The 18,411-nt window shown below is 42.6% G+C and overlaps 1 protein-coding gene across 1 annotated transcript in view; it reads left to right on the forward strand.

Annotated features, from left to right (window-relative positions):
* The first annotated feature begins 1,408 nt into the window (after window positions 1–1,408).
* The window catches only part of SLC5A1 (solute carrier family 5 member 1), a 47,837-nt gene continuing 30,834 nt past the window's right edge, over window positions 1,409–18,411 (forward strand). Inside the window, exons 1-3 of the mRNA XM_048822305.2 lie at window positions 1,409–1,742; window positions 4,758–4,829; window positions 17,758–17,862. Of these exons, the coding sequence (XP_048678262.1) occupies window positions 1,656–1,742; window positions 4,758–4,829; window positions 17,758–17,862 (264 nt within the window). The 5' untranslated portion in view covers window positions 1,409–1,655. The remainder of the gene's footprint in view (window positions 1,743–4,757; window positions 4,830–17,757; window positions 17,863–18,411) is intronic.

The raw sequence follows: 18,411 nt of genomic DNA on the forward strand, positions 1-18,411 counted from the left end.
TCTGTGGTGCAGACAACAGGAAAGGTTGAAGTTAATGGGAATTGTGGGTGCTAAGCAGCTCTTAGGGTTATTTTTTTCACCTATTGGCTTTACAAACAGCATTGTCACTGACTGTCTGTAGAACAAATAAAAGTCTGTGCTGAAGAGATGCCTAAATGATCAGAGGGCAGCATTTTGTAGGAAATTGGTAGGTATCTTTCTCATTTCAATGTATAGATGAGAAAGACAGAGTTCTTGTTTTACTCTATAACTTCAGATTAATGGTCCTTTGTTATGGTATTTTACATATAGATACGCTTCTGTTTAGCTACTACTACTACTCATAATAATTTTTTAAAAAGCAAAATGTCCTAGGATAATTACACCTTGGAAAGGATTCCCTAACAGAGGGTCAGATCTCAGTTGCACTACTGAAAATCAGAAGTAATTCCACTGAAATCAATTATGTATAACCAGCATAAGATCAGAATTAAGCCCACTATGCTTTGTATGTTCTGTACTCTTCATTCTCTTTAGGGTAAATACAATGTGGCAATCAATTCCTGGCTGGCAGCCTACTGAACTGTAAATGAGTTATGATTGCGTGGGGTAAAGCAAAGGTGGAGACAGACTTTCAAATATCCCCAGAGCCTTGAAATTCTTACACCTGTCTGTTGCCTATGTCTCCTGCACCCCTCTGATCTTGGCTGTGATATCCACCTCCTGCTCAATGAGAGAGGATCACAGGGAGCTGAGGAAACTTCCCTTTTCAGGGGCTGTTTCTGAGTGACTTAGAAGCTCCATGGAAAATCACAGCCTGCCCCACATTTTGAGTTCTCTTTTTTGCATCAGGTCATTTTGTTTGGTCAAATTTTCAACTCCAAGAATAAATAACTGCATATGGAACCATACCTAAGCACCACGGAACTTTGGGAGTTATTTGAATCTGGAATTAGAACATCATAGCTTGCCACCGTGGGCAGAACAAAAACCCTGGTTCTGAACACTGGGATGGAGAGCGTTCATTTCTGGATCTCAAATTTATGGCTGAGACACATCGCTATAAAGATCTAGATGTAAGTGATAATAGTGGCTTCCTATTGTCTTGTTCCAGAAATGCTGAGCTGTACCTCCATTGTGTATTCCTGCTGGGATGAGGGATGGCACAGCAGGAGTATTAGCTCATGGAACTGTGGGGTTTCCCAGAGTGTCAGTCACTCTTTCTTTGGGCTTGGTAAGTATCAATTTCTCAAGGAAACAATTAATTCTATGACCAGATTTACAGGAACAACCTCTCCAGGAAGAGTATCTGCAAACAGTGAGGTGCATACACTGGGTATATTGTGTCCAAGCCACTCCTTCCACAGCTCACTCCTTCCCAGACTCTGCTCTCTGTCTGCAACAGCTCTGAGCACCTTCTCCGGGGGATGTGACTTCGGGTCGGTCTTTGGCTCTGAAATCAGCAACAGCTGTAATAGGGGAGCAGTTTTTTGGAGCAAATCACAGCTCAAGAAAGAGCATCAGCTTCGCTTTGTATCCATACAAGTGAATCTAAAGTTACATATTATACAAGAGAGAGGGGGACGACAAGGGTTTATCATTAACCTGAAGTCTGTGAGAGACATTATAAGGAGAGGAGAAGAAGAAGAAGGAAAGGTGCCGGAGAAGCAGGCAGGATGGACTCCTCTGAAAAAATCAATAACCCTGCTGACATCTCAGTCATAGTCATCTATTTTGTGGTAGTCCTAGCAGTGGGAGTATGGGTATGTCTGGATCTTCCTTTCTTAATGAAAGTGTGGTTTAGTCGGTTTTAAGAAAATGGCTTCATAAATTAAAACTACAATTGTGTAAATTGCCTGCTGCTTAACTGGGGGATGGGCTGAAAGTTGGCAGGATGGGGATTAAGTTGGGCTTCAGTGGGGCAGTAGGATACCAGGGTATGAGATCTGAATTGGAGGTGAAGATGATGAGATGGTAGTGGAGGAGAGGATAGATGGGGCTGGGATGAAGAAGGGATATGGATGGGGAAGGGACTATAGGAGAGGGCCAATGGATGGAGATCAGGATAATGGTGAAGTGGACATTTTTAGCCGATTAGAGTGGGGACCTGTAAGGAACAGAGTGGGGGTGAAAATGGGAATGGGATGGTAGCAGTGGTGAGTGGGGATGGACTTTGGGGTGCTGGAGCAGAGGAGCCTGCAAATGGGAATTTGTGATGGAGTAGTAGTTGGGGTGAAGTGTGAGAGGTGGGGTAAATGGGGATTGCAGTGGGGTTGATTGTGGTAGGAATGGGGGGCGAGTACTGGACTGAGTTGTAAATGGGTATGGATTGGAATAGAGCTAAAGGTGGAGGAGAGATGGTAATGGAGTGGGAGACGGGGATTGCTGCAGGATGGATATGAAATGGACGAGAGCACAGACACGGTCTGGACACAGGAGAATGCCAGCTTTTCATCAGTAAGACTTCACTGCAGAGAGCAGGTGCATGTAGACTCTGAGGAGGAACAAATCTCAGTGAGGACAAATGCTGCTGGTGTTCGGGTCTTTCCTGTTTAAAGCCCAGATAGGATTGTGCCGCCTCCTGAAGCATGCTGATGATGCAGAGGGAAGTACGGAGACTGCAGCCTTAGAAAGAGAAGAATTATTTTGCACTTAGTGGGTGAAAGGCAGATATTGTCCTGTTAGAATAAGTCTTGAGTCTGCAGGGTTCAAAGGAAAAGGGCAGATAGTGTTTGTACTGATGTTACCTTAGTGGAAAACACTAGTGTGTCACTTGGTTGAAGAGCTGAGATCCCTTTCAGGAACAGAGTCTGTGTATTCTATCTGAGGAGAAATCAGAGACTGTCCTTGGGGAAAATGCTGCTAGTCCCTTGAGGAAAGAGCCAGCAGTTACCCAGAATGAATCAGGGAAACCTGCCCCTCGGTGACCGACCTGTGCACTCCCCTGAAATAACCCAGGAGTCCATGCCATAGAGCAGAGCAGCAGCTGCAGACAAAATCTTCCCCACTAGCAGCCTGTCAGACTTTTGAAAAGTGATTAACTTTTGAGGCCAATGAACTAGTTAAAGTTTGTTCAGCACTTAGAAGATGTGAAGTACCTGCACCTGTACCTCTGGCCGAGTGTATTGGAGGCCAAGGGTTGGATTGTACCAGAGAGGCTGTCCATTTATTTTCCGTCCCATAGAAGCAAAACACAATTGAGGACCCATACCTTTCATGAGAGCACTGCTTCTTCCTAGCGCACCCTGAGGTGCAAGCAACCTCAGCTGAGCAGGGAAGAATGGGGAGGAGGCCCCCGTATCAGCCCATTCTAGCCAGCTAAGCTGTCCATTGACTCAGAAGGGTGCAGCATGCTCTCCTCTAAGGAGTGTTGTGGCAGAAACACTTCCGTTGCATCTTGGGGAGCTCTGGGAGGGAACCAGGGTTGTGCCTTAAAGGTACAATCTGACCTGAAGTGTGATTATTGTAATTTATTATTGACTGTAATTCTTTGTAACATAAACTCCTGGGGCAGAAGAGGGCTGGCAGGTGGTATGTCAGGCACTGGAGCATTGAAGTTTCTAGTTCTGAATAGTTTCTAAGAAGTTAAATGTTAAATGTGCCTCTTGATTCAACTATTGTATGTAGTGAAACATGCAGGACAGTGGGGTGGGAGGAGGTATTGTTTCATATTCTCTGTGTGTATATAAAGTCTGCTGCAGTTTCCACGGTATGCATCCGATGAAGTGAGCTGTAGCTCACGAAAGCTCATGCTCAAATAAATTGGTTAGTCTCTAAGGTGCCACAAGTACTCCCTTTATTTTTGCGAATACAGACTAACACGGCTGTTACTCTGAAACATGCCCCTGTTTGTTTGTTTTCTTGCTTCTATATTAGGATCAATGATCTGGCTCACTTTTTCTCTCTGGGCCCGATCCAAAGGATCATTGTTTGCAAAGGGTTTTGGATCAGGCCCTGTGAAAAATGTGATGTAAACTTCCCATAAAGTCACTCCTGACATATAAAATGAGAGTGAGGAAAGTAATTCTTAACTGGCTACTCTGTGGAAGTGAAGAAAGGCTAAAAAGTGAAGTGCGGGTACCTTGATGATCTTATCAGAACAGGAAAGGTTAAATTGCCATGCAAGTAGATTCCTGCAGGGAAACTCTGGACCACACTAGTATTGAGTAAGAAAGCTAGGTATAAACAACGAGGAGTCCTTGTGGCACCTTAGAGACTAACACATTTATTTGGGCATGAGCTTTCGTGGGCTAAAACCCCAAATAAATGTGTTAGTCTCTAAGGTGCCACAAGGACTCCTCATTTTTGCTGATACAGACTAACACAGCTACCACTCTGGAAGCTAGGTATGACATTTCTAGTGCATGAACATAAAACTCTCTACATCAGCAGTTTTGAGGCCTGCTCACCTTCAGGAGTGCTCCCATGAGTGACAGTTTGCAGGCAAGGCCCTTGGTTAGTGATGCCTTTCTTGTGTTTTATTTTTATTGTATAGTTCATTGTATTTTAATATGTGCAGTGTTTAGATTTGGGTTTTTCAGGCTTCGTGTAATGAAAGTTGAAGCAATAAAGCTTGAATGGTTAATTTATAGATTGATATAAGAATCATTGCTCAGTCATTGTCAGGTCATATTATTCCCTTCAAAATCTTTCTCCCTTGGCCATTTTTGATCATTACATTAATTTTTCTTTCTCATCACTGCCCTGGCTGTTGATGCCATCAGGCTAAATTTGGCTTATTAGAGCTGAAAATTTTAACCATTTTTTTTTTTTATCAGGCCATGTTCTCAACAAACCGCGGGACTGTCGGTGGATTCTTCCTAGCTGGACGGAGCATGGTGTGGTGGCCGGTAAGTGCAATACACACACAAAGGAATTGTACTTTCACTCCACACCACACACAATGTTTGGCTGCTCATCACTTTATCACGTCAGCATTTTGTTGAATGCCGTGTACTTACTATTTGCTCCGGACCCACCGAAGTTTTCCACTGAGGGCCTGACTCATGTGAGGTGATTGCTGTTAGGTACAAGGTACAGAAAGGAATTGATTTGTAGGTGTGGTTTCTGTGGTGCTGCTGTATTGCCTTCATGTGGCTGCGTAATCTAGTCCTTTGTTGTAACATTGCAAGGAGAGAACCCTGGAATGTTCATAATAAATTACTGATAACAAGTCAGAGTTTACGTTTATAATAATAGTACTTAGCACTTATATAGCACATTTTAAGCTGTATATCTAAAAATGCTTTACAGAGGAGATAAGTATCATTATCCCCGTTTTAAGATGGGGAAACTGAGTCACAGACAGAAGTGACTTGCCTAAGGTCAGTGGAAGGGCTGAGAGTAGAACCCAAGTCACCTGAGTTAGTCCAGTGCTCTCTCCATTAGGTCATCCTTTCTCTAGTGAATGAATCTTCCTGGCAAAGCAGAAAACCTTCTAGACAAATGTGATGCATTGTCTAGGTGTCACTAATATGGTACTTTCATGGTTATCTTTGCAGTTCAGCTTGGAAGGAAGACTTCAGTGATTTGTTATAATAACTACCTGATCCTGCAATTGGACCCATGGGGCAGGACCTTTGCACTTGAGAGGAATTTGATGCCGGGCTCTGTCCATGTGAATCCAATGACATGATTGGGGCCTTAGAGAACTAAATAAATATTTACTGACTGTAAGAATTTTCAAAACAGCTTTCAGAAATCCCTGCCACTTTTTCAGTGTCTCCATTCAGTATTGCCTGAATTGGGGAGGAGTTGGGGCTGCCATTTTAATGATAAAAGCATTGTATTTCCCAGCAGGAGGAGGATCTCATGAGTAGATTAGGCCTGAGAAAATTCAGGTGCTAATAGAAACCATTGTGAAATAGAGAATCTCAAAGTTATTTTAAGGTAAACTTTGTTTTGCTTAATCAATGGAGTGACACTGCCATGAAAATGGATAACATAGTGGTAAGTCAGGACCCGTGACTGAGTGACTGTAAATGCACTAGGCCTGATCCTCTGCTGTCTTGCACCTTGTGTAATTCTTTATACCTGTGAATAGTGAGTATAAAACAACCTTCAGGTGCAAATGACGACACAAGGTGCAAGGCAGCAGGGGAATCCAGCCCAGTGTCTACAAGCGCAAAAACACCATGGGTCAGACCCTCAGGCCTAGGTGAGCCCCTTTGCACTGCTTTAAAGAACAAAGGGGACTTGAAACTTCCCTAAAGGGGCAGCTGGGAATTCCCCTGACACAGGGGAGTCCCCCAGAGTCATAAAGCAAGGTAGCCAGCTTTACATTGCCTAAGCCCCTTGTCCATGTCGGAGGCCAGAAGGGATGATCCTGTACTGCCAGAATTGTCTCTAGGATTAACATTTGCTTAGCTATCTTTGCCTCCCTGCTACACTGTGAGCTCAGTGCAGCTGAGGATCTACATTCCTGATTACATTCTCATTAATCCTTCACTTTAGAACACCTACATACCTCCCTGTGACGCAATAGGAAATCTCTTCCTCTCCACCCTGGCAGCACCAAAGCAAAAGACGTGGCAAGCTCTCAAATCCCTAGTTAAACACTTACATTAACAATACTATTCTGGAGGGCTACTCTGCTCAAGGGAATGTGCACTTTCCCTGGTTTCAGAGTCTGGGTGGGGGTTGAGCCTCCCGGGGGGGGGGAATAACATTAAAAGTTCAAAAAAAGCAGGAATTACCTGCTTCGTGCTGCGACAGCTAATGCAATATGTAATATTTTAGAAAAAGTGCCACTTCCTGGCTTCACCCTGGGGCAGTGCCATGTGTGATTATAATCATGTGAGCATGTTCCAGGGAAACCTGGATGACTTATTTCCCAAGTCTGTAGATGTGGATGTTGCTTTATAAATGGACCCTTCCCACCATAGTATATTAGTTCCTTTGGACTTGCTTACATGATTCATTGCTTTCTGCAATAGATAATAAAAGAAAATATATTTCTAATAACCTAGTATAGAAATTAAATTTCCATTGGATTAGTTTCATTCTTCAGTTATGCTGTTCCCTGCTATACCAAGCAGCTACAGGCATAGGTTGAAGATTAAGAAAAGAAACAAGGATGGTGTTTTTTCCCTGTTCTTTGTTGATTCCACATTCATGGAAGTTTCTAGTTGTGGCTTCTCCAGGACTACTTCCTGATAGGAACAATAATATGAATCTGTTAATTTTAATGGCGCAGCTGTGGTCTAGGAGGCTAGATGAGGGGCTATATGCAAAGTAGTTGTAGCCGGGTCAGTCACAGTGTTACCAATAAAATAAAAACCAGTAGGATCTTATTAAAAGGGAAAAGGCAAAATACCACATTTATTGTGAATACAGAAAGAATCATAGTGAGCAGTTAGTTATAGCTATAACATTCCATTCAATCTCATATTTATTCACACATTAATTCATACAAACACACAAACAGTTTCTGCAAGGTTGTTATAGTTACCAGCCTCAGAGTTGCTCATGCCAAGCCACTGGCCAGGTGGCCTGGACATCAGGAGGGAGCAGGGCCTCATCAGATACACATCTGATGCTCCTGGAAGTTGGTTTGAAGAATCAGACCCCAAAGTTCTCACTTTCCAGAGTCCAGTTTTATAGGAATTTCTTCCTATGTCAGTCTATGGGAATTGCTTCATCATGCTGTTGCTGAATCAATCGGCAGATGTCACATTCCTGACGGCTCCGTGCTGCCAGATGTTATCTTGTTCTTTGGTTCTCCCATTCTTGAGGCTGTTGGGTGGATTCCAGTCTGCCCTCCGGGGGTGGGGGGGTGGGTCCTCTGGTTATTTCCACTTGACGCCTTCTTCAGCCGATGGACACTGGATTCTTAGGCTGGCACCTCCCTGATTGTTCAGTTATTATCCACACCAAACATCCATCCACATACATCCTCTATCTCTATTTTAATCACAATTGTTAACAAAGTGAGATGAATACAACAAAAGGGCGGGGAGTCTCTGGGTGCTGTTTCTGTTGTTACAGAGTATTGCTTTGAGTCTCTGTGTGAGTAGTTGTTGTTACAAAGAATTGCTTTGAAAACAGACTCTGTCTTAGAATGTACTAACACAATTAGCAGCTTGCAAGTTTCACACATAGAGGGAGAGAAACAGTACCAAAACCCAAGAGACTTCTTAATTAGTAATACCCTGGAATTTAAACTATGGGGAATCAAACTCATTTGTGATTTTAATACAGAACTTCTTTAATATGATCCAACAACAGGATATTAGAGAGACAAGATGGGTGAAGTATCAGGGGGTAGCCATGTTAGTTTGTATCCACAAAAACAACAAGGAGTCCGGTGGCACCTTAAAGACCAACAGATTTATTTGTGCATAAGCTTTCGTGGGTAAAAACCCGCACTTCTTTAAGGTGCCACTAGACTCCTTGTTGTTAAGATGGGTGAAGTAATAACTTTTATTGATAATATCTTTTATGTTATTACCTCACCCACCTTGTGTCTCTAGATGAGGGGCTGGCAGTCAGGTGAACTGGAATGTAATCTGGCATCTGACATTGACTTGCTTGTGTGAGTGGACAAGTCACTTTCTCCTCTGTGTCTAGTTTCTCTAACTGTAAAGGGGGATAATGCAGTTGAATTAGGCAAAACCTGCCCACTTTTGGCTCATATGTTTGGCTCAAAAATTGACTTTCATGGGAATTGAGGATGGTTGGCATTTACCAGGATGAGGCACAGAGTGTGCACTGGTTAGCTGTTCCATCCAGTCTGTGGGCCCAATTCATCCTTTAGTATTGCTCCCCTTAAGTCAGCAGTGCCAGAGATTAATTGGATTCAATAGCTCCAATAATTAATGAGAGGATTCAGTGTAACTCTCATTCTCATTGATTGCCAGAGGTCCACGGTTCATTCCCATAGGACATGGAAGCTGTGGCCTCTCCTTGGGCCTGCTCTAAAAAGGGAACAATACCAAATGAATTGTTTTTACTCTTGAGGATTCAGGCACAGATGTTCAGGAAAGACATGTATGTCCTATGACTGCAGAGGTGTTAACAGGCCACTCTACCTAGAATGGTCCCTTACAATATGTGCTAACTACTTATGCTAAAAAATCTGTACCACCTTGCATTTTGCTGTGAGATTGGGAGCACCTCTCCCAGACTGGAAGAAGAGCTCTATGTAAGCTTGAAACCTTCTCTCTCATCGACAGAAGTTGGTCCAATAAAAGATTTAAAAATTTTGTTAAAGCTAATGTTAAAAAAATTATATAACACATAGGTTGGGAAAAGAGCGTCTGTACATCTGGTTTTAGTGCTTAGATTATCCACAACTATAAAGTTAGTTTTTAAAAGTAATATGATACATAGTGTACATAGTCTGCAATAACCCAAATTTAGGTGAACAGATTTAACAGTACAGTTTAGATATTAGAATCCAAATACTCGGGTACATCACTCATGAAAGGTTGTACAGAGATTTGGTTGTGGAAAGCAAAATATATCAATGACTGGAGATTGTCCCTCAGTAATTGAGAATTAGGTTGGTTGTCCATTTAGAAAATACAATCTATGAGGAAAGTATTTGTTACTTTCCTGACTGCACTTCTCATTGGCACTCAGCTCATCCCTCCTGGTATTGCCGACGTCCTGTGATGTGTTCTATGTAGATGTCCCTCAACCACCTGATGGCGTCCAACACCATGAGTTGCTGCATCAGCTGAGCGAAGCGTTGACTGATTCTGCATTCTCTCAGCACTTGCTCATTACTGGGCGATCAGTGAGTGTGTCTGGACCTGGTAATCCTTAGCTCTCAAGGTTGCTTCAATTACTTCAGTTGTAGCTACTTGTGGCTCCTTTCAAAAGCCACCTTTCAACATCATAACTCTTGACCATGGAAACGGAGTTTTCCTTCCTCCACCCCTTAGTTAGAAGGGTGAGGAGTTCAGCCAGATAATTGGCTGCAGACAGTGCCTTGTCTTACCAGTGTAGGGAAGTATGCAAACAGAAATCTTGATAATCCTGGGTATGTGGCCAATCTCTCAGTATTGACAGGGCCCTGGAAATAAACATACACAATAATAAAAATGTCAAGTCAGGGCCTCAAATACCAAGGAGCTCTGATTCACAAAGAGATGTCAAAGCCTAATCTATTCTTAAGGAATAAGTATTAAAGGAGCAGAGAAGACAAAGAACATAAATTCTCTAGGGATCAGACATTATTGTTAAACATGAAGTCTTTAGTTAATGGTAACTGGGAAATATATGGAGACTTGTTTGTGTGTTACCCTTAAAACAGAAATTAAATTAGCTCTCCCATTCAGGATCGGTGACATATTAACCTAAGGGCTGAGCAGGCCAAGGCTTAGGGCAACAGTAAATGTGTAACATTCAGCAGTCAGAAAGGAGAGAGAATTGGAACATTCAGATAATTGTCACTTCAGTTTAATATGGCCATGTTTCACTGTTGCCCACTGGATAGGTTTCTCTGATCATTGTGTCCAGAGGATTATTGTATACTCAAAGTTTTGCCTGTTTGTTGAATTTAGCAGGGCTGTAAGAAGCCTAGGGGTGGCTACTGGGGATAAATATTTTGTTTCCTGTCCCTAGTTGGAGTGGACACTTTTAGTCTTGGCCCAGGGCAAGAGACAGGGTGAACAATGATGGTTGTTCAAGATAAAAAGACCAACCATAAATTCGATCAAAGTGAAGCTTTGATAGGAAAATAAAAAATACAGTAAATCAAACACCTATAGATTTCTCCAAGCCCTTCAGTGGGATGCCTCTTCCCAAGATGGGAGGTGTTGGGTCAGGTGCCTACATATCTAAGAGTGGAGGGGCTAAGGTATCAAGCTGGCTTGCTAGCAAGTAGCAGCAGCTGTGCTGATCTCACACTCATCATGCTCCTATGAAGTCCCAGTGAGATGCCTAAACAACTGAAGGTTTGAAGAGGTAAATAATTGCACTTCAACAAGGGGGACACAGGTGATTACGCTGTGCAGCAAAGCCTAGGATTCTTGAGAGATGCATGTCCATCTCTTTTTAGTTAAAGAATTGTGTGGCATTTAAAAATTACTTGATTAGGTGGTAATACAAAATGTAGAACGTACGGAGTCGTTAGGAGGGCAGCAGAATAGCAAACCGGCTTTCCTTTCTCAAGGAGCTGAGTCTTGACAGATCTACAATGAGATTTTACAGAGGTACTAAGCAATATGCAGGTTTTCCGAGTGGTTAAGGGTCGGGAGAGCTGTAGATTTGCACTCATGCACTTTTGTGTCCCAAAAGAATGAAGTAGAAGAACCAGTTTCATTCCACAACGGTAAAGTCACCACCAAAAGAGGCCCAGCATTAGGTTAGGAGAGGAATGGTATGTATAGCACATTGTAGGGACTAGGGAATTTTTCATTTAGGCTGCTAGGCAAAGTGTAGGATTTCCAGGGTCTTTATGAGGCCTGTGGGGCAGCAAGCACCAGGACTTCTGGGCATCAAAAAGTTAATGAAAATAATAAGTTGACTAGATTAATGAATAACATGTAAAATATAGTTACTTTCATATAGCTGCAGCCTCATGGTAATTTTCTGAATAGTGAGCCCTTGTCAAAAGATTTTAAACTCGTTAATGTTCCACATTTCCTCTCCTCCTCTCTTCCCAGTTCACTTTTTTACCATGTGTTTCCCTGTCACCAATCCTTCTCCCCTTCCCCTAATCTTTCATCTCCTCTTTCCACTATCCCTCACTAGCTGAACAATTGACCCCTTCCTTTGCAAGCCCTCCTGCCCTCTCCCTCTCCTAGTTCCAGTCCATCCTAACTGGTGGAGGGAACCTTACTCCTTGCAATCCCCTCAGCAGGGAAACAGGTGGAGCAAGTGTATCGTTAGGGCCTTGCAGCCTGTGCAAGCTCTGTATCTCTTAGATCAGTTCAGAGGGGAAAAGAAAAAATCACACTCATCTAACTCATCAGACCTCTGGAATAAGGGGAGGTGATTAATGGCCAGATTCCTGAAAATGGTAATGTGCTGGCCCTGTCGTGAAGGAATAACTGTATGGTAACATAGAGAAGCTTGGAAAATAGGTCAGAATCCTTTAGCTAATGAGGGGTTATATTACAGTACCCACCTACTCTGACTGATCAGATTTTAGTATCCAGCCCTGTTGGGGACAATCCAGAGTTTAAGTCTTAGTTTTTCTACCTTTGCTCATGCTGTCTACAATGTTTCTAGAACAAGGCTGGAATTGACCAAGCAGCCTAAGGGAATTAAGCTCCTTTGAAGATCTCTCCCCCCCCCCCGCCCCCGCATACACGTGTGCTGTCTCTCATTGAAACCCTGAGGAGGCAGTTGCCTGTCCTGGAACCCTGCAGGGGGACCCTGAGGAAGCTGTCATCCCTCGCTGGAACCCTGCACGGGTCCCACTGGCTGCCAGCTCTGGTCCCAGGGCCCCAGGAGCTGAAGCAGAAAAATGTCAGGGAGGTCTCTGGAAGTCATGGATTCCATGTCTTCCATGACCTCTGTGACATAAATGTACCCTTAATCATAGTAGCTGCCATAAATGCTGCCAACCATCAGCTAACCTTGTCCACATAACTTTTTCTTGCTACAGATTACAAAAGTATTGGAGCAAACAATGGAAATCTATTTTCCCAGTTCTGAATTCAAAGATGTGTCTATATCTATATATATATATCTATAGATATATAATTACATTTTATTTGAGCATGAGCTTTCGTGAGCTACAGATCTGATGAAGTGAGCTGTAGCTCACGAAAGCTCATGCTCAAATAAATTGGTTAGTCTCTAAGGTGCCACAAGTACTCCTTTTCTTTTTGCGAATACAGACTAACACGGCTGTTCCTCTGAAACCTATAATTACATTTGTAACTAATATATGCTGATCTTATGATCCTCCAGCAGATGGTCTTTCCTATATCAAAGAGAGAAACAGAAATACAAAGCAATAGATTTGAAATATTTGCATTGCTTTGTTCTGAAACTAGGAATAATGACTGTTGTGTTAACTGAAATCTTTTGCTAGTTGCATTGTTTTTTGTTTGGCTTTGTATTTTTCTTTAAAAATTAACAAGGAAAATACAGAGCTGCTTGGGTAAAGCTGGAAATGTTCCTGTGAGGGTGAGTGCGCCAATGTGCCCCACATTTAGGGGCACTACAGGCACGGTAGCTGCAGCTGTCATTTTTTTGGGCTTTTCTTTGGCTGCTTTTGTTACCTGAAGCTGTTGAAAGTGCAGTGTGACTGTTAAAAAGGCTATTTTGAGCTTTTAAAGCAGCAGCTAGGGTGGAAGGAACAGATTTAATGAGAATCAGAGGATAATGTGGTTAATCATTTCTGAGGACTGCATTCCTAATAACTCAAAATGAGGTTTAATAATTTATTTATAGGGGATTGAGTGAACAACAGCTGACGATGAGCTAAAAGTCAAGATGTAGAATTTTCCCCCAAATAAATCAATAAAGTTTTGATAAAAAGCATTCATATTTGCCCTGAAGCCAGCCTTCTCAGCAATGAGTTCCAGTTGCCGGTCGTGCAGCTAAAATCTCTTTGAGGGAAAAAGCCTGCCTACTTCTCTTTTAAAAGACATTAACACTGTTCTCTCTTTTAGAGACTGCTCCTTTCCCATTAAAGGCAGTGGCAACTGACTTCAGTGGAAACATGATCAGGCCTATTGGCCAAATCCTGAGAGGTACTGGGCATCCACAATTCCCATTGACTTCAGTGAGAGCTGTAGATGATCTGAGCTTCTCAGAACTTGGCATGTAATGTCATTGCTGAGCTGTTATTCTTAGATGTTTTCACAGGTCTGAAGGAAGATAAAAGCTTAATTCCCACTCTGGGGCCCTGGTGGGAAAACACAGGGGAAGTCCAGAATCAAATGTATGTGGGGACAATGAATCCCTTCTCTTTAAGAAGATAACATAAGAATGGCCTTACTGGGACAGACCAAAGGTCCATCAAGCCCATTATCCTGTCTTCTGACAGTGGCCAGTGCCAGGTGCCCCAGAGGGAATTAACACAACAGGTAATCATCAAGTGATCCATCCCCTGTTGCCCATTCCCAGCTTCTGGCAAACGGGCTAGGGACACCATCCCTCCCCCTCTTGGCTAATAGCCATTGATGGACCTATCCTCCATTAATTTATCTAGTTCTTTTTTGAACCCTGTTATAGTGTTGGCCGCATGAAGGAGCTTTCATCTTTATAATTAGCTTGCTCTTCCTCTTTGACTCATTCACTGATGCCACTAGTGTTTCGTTATATCACAAAGCATTACTATGGAAATGCTTATGATGTCACAAAGAGGTTAAGTTTCTTGATGGCAGGACTGATTGGAAAAGTGTAAGGAAATCCAGGATTGAACACAGACATTCCCTGTAGTTCTGAGAGAGCTGTTCCTTCACAAAAAGACTGAAAGAAAACATGAGATCACTATGAAGAAATGAGGGGAAAATAGGAATGGGGAAAGAAGTTATGGGATTCTCTGTTCAGTTTTGTTACATGCATGGCATATCTTGCATATAAAATGTGTCTGGAAGAACTATCTAGTGATTAAAGCACAATACTGGCAGTCAGGAGCTGGAGACTGTATTCCTGGCTTTGACATATCCTAACTAATACAAGCTGCATTTTCAGTAGCTAATTTCTATACTAAAATCCCCCCTTCCTATCCATATGAGTTCAAAAAAGAAGACTGAAATTAAGTTAAGATTGAAGATCAAAGATTGAGTTAATTTTTGTTGTGACATTGGAGAGCTCACTGCAGTGATTAGGGTTTTGGGGGATTTTGCCTCCCCTACCATTCAGACCCCCCCAGGACCCTACAACCTTTCTTTCAGTGGTAGACACTGAGTATCTCTCCCTGTTACATTTAGAACAGGAGTACTTGTGGCACCTTAGAGACTAACAAATTTATTAGAGCATAAGCTTTCGTGGGCTACAGCCCACTTCATCGGTTGCAGAGAATGGAACATATAGTAAGACGATATATACACACATATAGAGAAGGTGGAAATTGCCATACAAACTGTAAGAGGCTAGCTAAGATGAGCTATTATCAGCAGGAGGAAAAAAAACTTTTGTAGTGATAATCAAGATGGCCGATTTAGACAGTTGACAAGAAGGTGTGAGGAACTTAACTTAAGGAAATAGATTCAATATGTGTAATGACCCAGCCACTCCCAGTCTCTATTCAAACCCAAGTTAATGGTATCTAGTTTGCATATTAATTCAAGCTCAGCAGTTTCCCTTTGGAGTCTGTTTTTGAAGCTTTTCTGTTGCAAAATTGCCACCCTTAAACCTTTTACTGAGTGGCCAGAGAGGTTCAAGTGTTCTCCTACTGGTTTTTTAATAAATTTCTAATAAATTTGTTAGTCTCTAAGGTGCCACAAGTATTCGTGCTCTTTTTGCGGGTACAGACTAACATGGCTGCTACTCTGAGACCTGTTACAATTAGAGTGACCAGATAGCAAGTGTGAAAAATTGGAACGGGGGTGGGGGGTATAGAAGAGCCTATATAAGAAAAAGCCCCAAATATCAGGACTGTCCCTATAAAATCAGGACATCTAGTCACCCTAGTTACAATAGATATGTAAACTTATTCCAACTGACTATATAGTGGATGAGGAAAGTATGTTAATCACAGGAGCGCTATATCTGTGCTGTAAAGCCCTTTGGGATCCTTTAATGTGAATGGTCTATATTAGATATGAGAGGTTTCAGAGTAACAGCCGTGTTAGCCTGTATTTGCAAAAAGAAAAGGAGTACTTGTGGCACCTTAGAGACTAACCAATTTATTTGAGGATAAGCTTTTGTGAGCTACAGCTCACTTCATCGGATGCATACTGTGGAAAGTGTAGAAGATTTTTTTATACACACAAAGCATGAAAAAAATACCTCCCCCCACCCCACTCTCCTGCTGGTAATAGCTTATCTAAAGTGATCACTCTCCTTACAATGTGTATGATAATCAAGTTGGGCCATTTCCTGCACAAATCCGGTTCCCGCCCCCCCCAGGATTTGTGCTGGAAATGGCCCAACTTGATTATCATACACATTGTAAGGAGAGTGATTACTTTAGATAAGCTATCACCAGCAGGAGAGTGGGGTGGGGGGAGGTATTTTTTCATGCTTTGTGTGTATAAAAAGATCTTCTACACTTTTCACAGTATGCATCCGATGAAGTGGGGGGGGAGAGAGAACCTGGATTTGTGCTGGAAATGGCCCAACTTGATTATCATACACATTAGATAAGCTATTACCAGCAGGAGAGTGGGGTGGGGGGAGGTATTTTTTCATGCTTTGTGTGTATAAAAAGATCTTCTACACTTTCCACAGTATGCATCCGATGAAGTGAGCTGTAGCTCACGAAAGCTTATGCTCAAATAAATTGGTTAGTCTCTAAGGTGCCACAACTACTCCTTTTCTTATTAGATTTGAGAGGTGATTATAATATTTAATTATCAAAGGGCAGTGGCAACTGGTCAGTACTCAGACCCCCTCCCTTATTCTTTCTTTCTTTCTTTCTTTCTTTCTTTGTCTCTCCTAGATGTTGAAGAATAAATAGGCGTGGGGAAAAACACTTCACTGACTGACTTTTTTCATTTCTAATCACTGCAGCTCATGAGTACCCTCTGCTTGTAATATCCAAGCCAGTCTTTTTTCACCCCTTATTCAAGTGTCTGACCCCTAATACTTCAGTTCCTGACCTTGTAAATCATCGTTTGCTGTAAAAGCGGCAAAGAGTCCTGTGGCACCTTATTGACTAACAGACATATTGGAGCATAAGCTTTCATGGGTGAGTCTATAAGGTGCCACAGGACTCTTTGCCACTTTTACAGATCCAGACTAACACGGCTACCCCTCTGATGGTTTGCTGTGTTATACTGCCTCCAAAACTCTCAGTACAGGGAAATGATGTTCACAGCTTCTCTCTCCATTTTCTCCTATTGTCTCTTTGAGTTGTTTGATGAAGAATGAGACTTTTTAGGTATGATCTCCCTCCTGTGAATTGCTGTTGTCTATTTTTAATACAGCGCTAATTTCTTTCTCTTTCTTTGGCATCTCTCCAGTCAGCAGTTGCTGTATTCTACCCATTACTCTCTCTGTGGGATCGATACAGAATGTTTACAGGTCTTAGATATCAACATGCCTCATTTGCAAATCCTTGATCAGTACTTTAGATACCCATGGGTGCAGTGCTGTACCTATGACAGCAGTGTCAGAATCTAATTCAGTTAACCTATTGCCCCCTTGATGAAAGCAAACCAAGTATGAAAAGGGTGTTTCCCACTGGAGATAGAAGCCAGCCTTAATGACTTTTGGATCTTAAGTCCAAAGAGTTATATCTGACTTTCCTGGAGGAATCAGCTACTTGTCCTTGGAGCAGGTTAGACATATCACATCAGCCTTTTGCCCTAGCTGCCAGGGCCTCTGGCCTAGACCATTGGCTGCTCATTCTGGAATACATCACCCATGTGTTAATTGGACAAGTTCTCCAAAGAGTCGTAATTCTGTATGGGTTGAGATCACGTGCGCACCTGCAGTGGAAGAGGGAGTATTACCATTTACCAGTTTCCCCTCTGGCTGAGTTAATATGCAACATCCTGTTATGTCCTCCTTGCTTGTAGGGATGATGGCTGCAATGTTGGGTTTTAAGAGGAGAAAATATTGGGGGACCTTCAAGGTTGTTGGGCACTCAGATCCCTAAGTGATGACACACAGGAAATCTGAAAACACTAAATAAGCATCGGTTTTTAAGAGATTTGTCCTGAGCCCAAGATCTATGATCCATGTCTGTTCTTCTGTTTCCAGATTGGTGCCTCTCTGTTTGCCAGTAACATTGGTAGTGGGCACTTTGTGGGCTTGGCAGGCACAGGAGCAGCTGCAGGAATCGCCACTGGAGGATTCGAATGGAACGTAAGTGGTACACATTTTAAATAAAATTTTAACCCCAGGGGTATCCAAAGAGATCAGGTAAGTCCACATTGTCTAAAAATCCAGCTCAGTCTAATGCTGTCAGAACCCTCAGGGCTGGCGACTGGCAGAATCACCCACCACAAGAACACTTTATGTCAATTCCCATTCCCCCAGCCTCTCTCACCACTCCCACCTGCAGTCCAGCCAGTGGGGAAAGAAAATCCCATTGCTATATTAAGAAATCATGATCTCCTCTGCATCATTTTTCTGGGAGCGTGGTGTGTAGGAGTTGGGGGGAGTCGTCATCGTTTTTGCTTTCATCCCAGCAGTGAGGAATTCAATGTTGTCTTCACTCCTTTCCTGATCCGAAGAGCCCTTTTCTCCTTCTGTCTTCTCATTCCCCTCCCGCTAAGATACAGCTGCGAAGGAGTTCAGAGGCTACCTTGTAATCCACCATCAGTGCTGTTCTGTTCTCAGCCTGCTGGGGGCAGAGCCTGTCTATAACTAAACACCTCACTTGATTAAAATGACTACAACTACTGCCTGGAA

The sequence above is a fragment of the Caretta caretta genome, chromosome 15 (genome assembly GCF_965140235.1).
Source record: "Caretta caretta isolate rCarCar2 chromosome 15, rCarCar1.hap1, whole genome shotgun sequence".
NCBI lineage: Eukaryota > Metazoa > Chordata > Testudines > Cheloniidae > Caretta > Caretta caretta.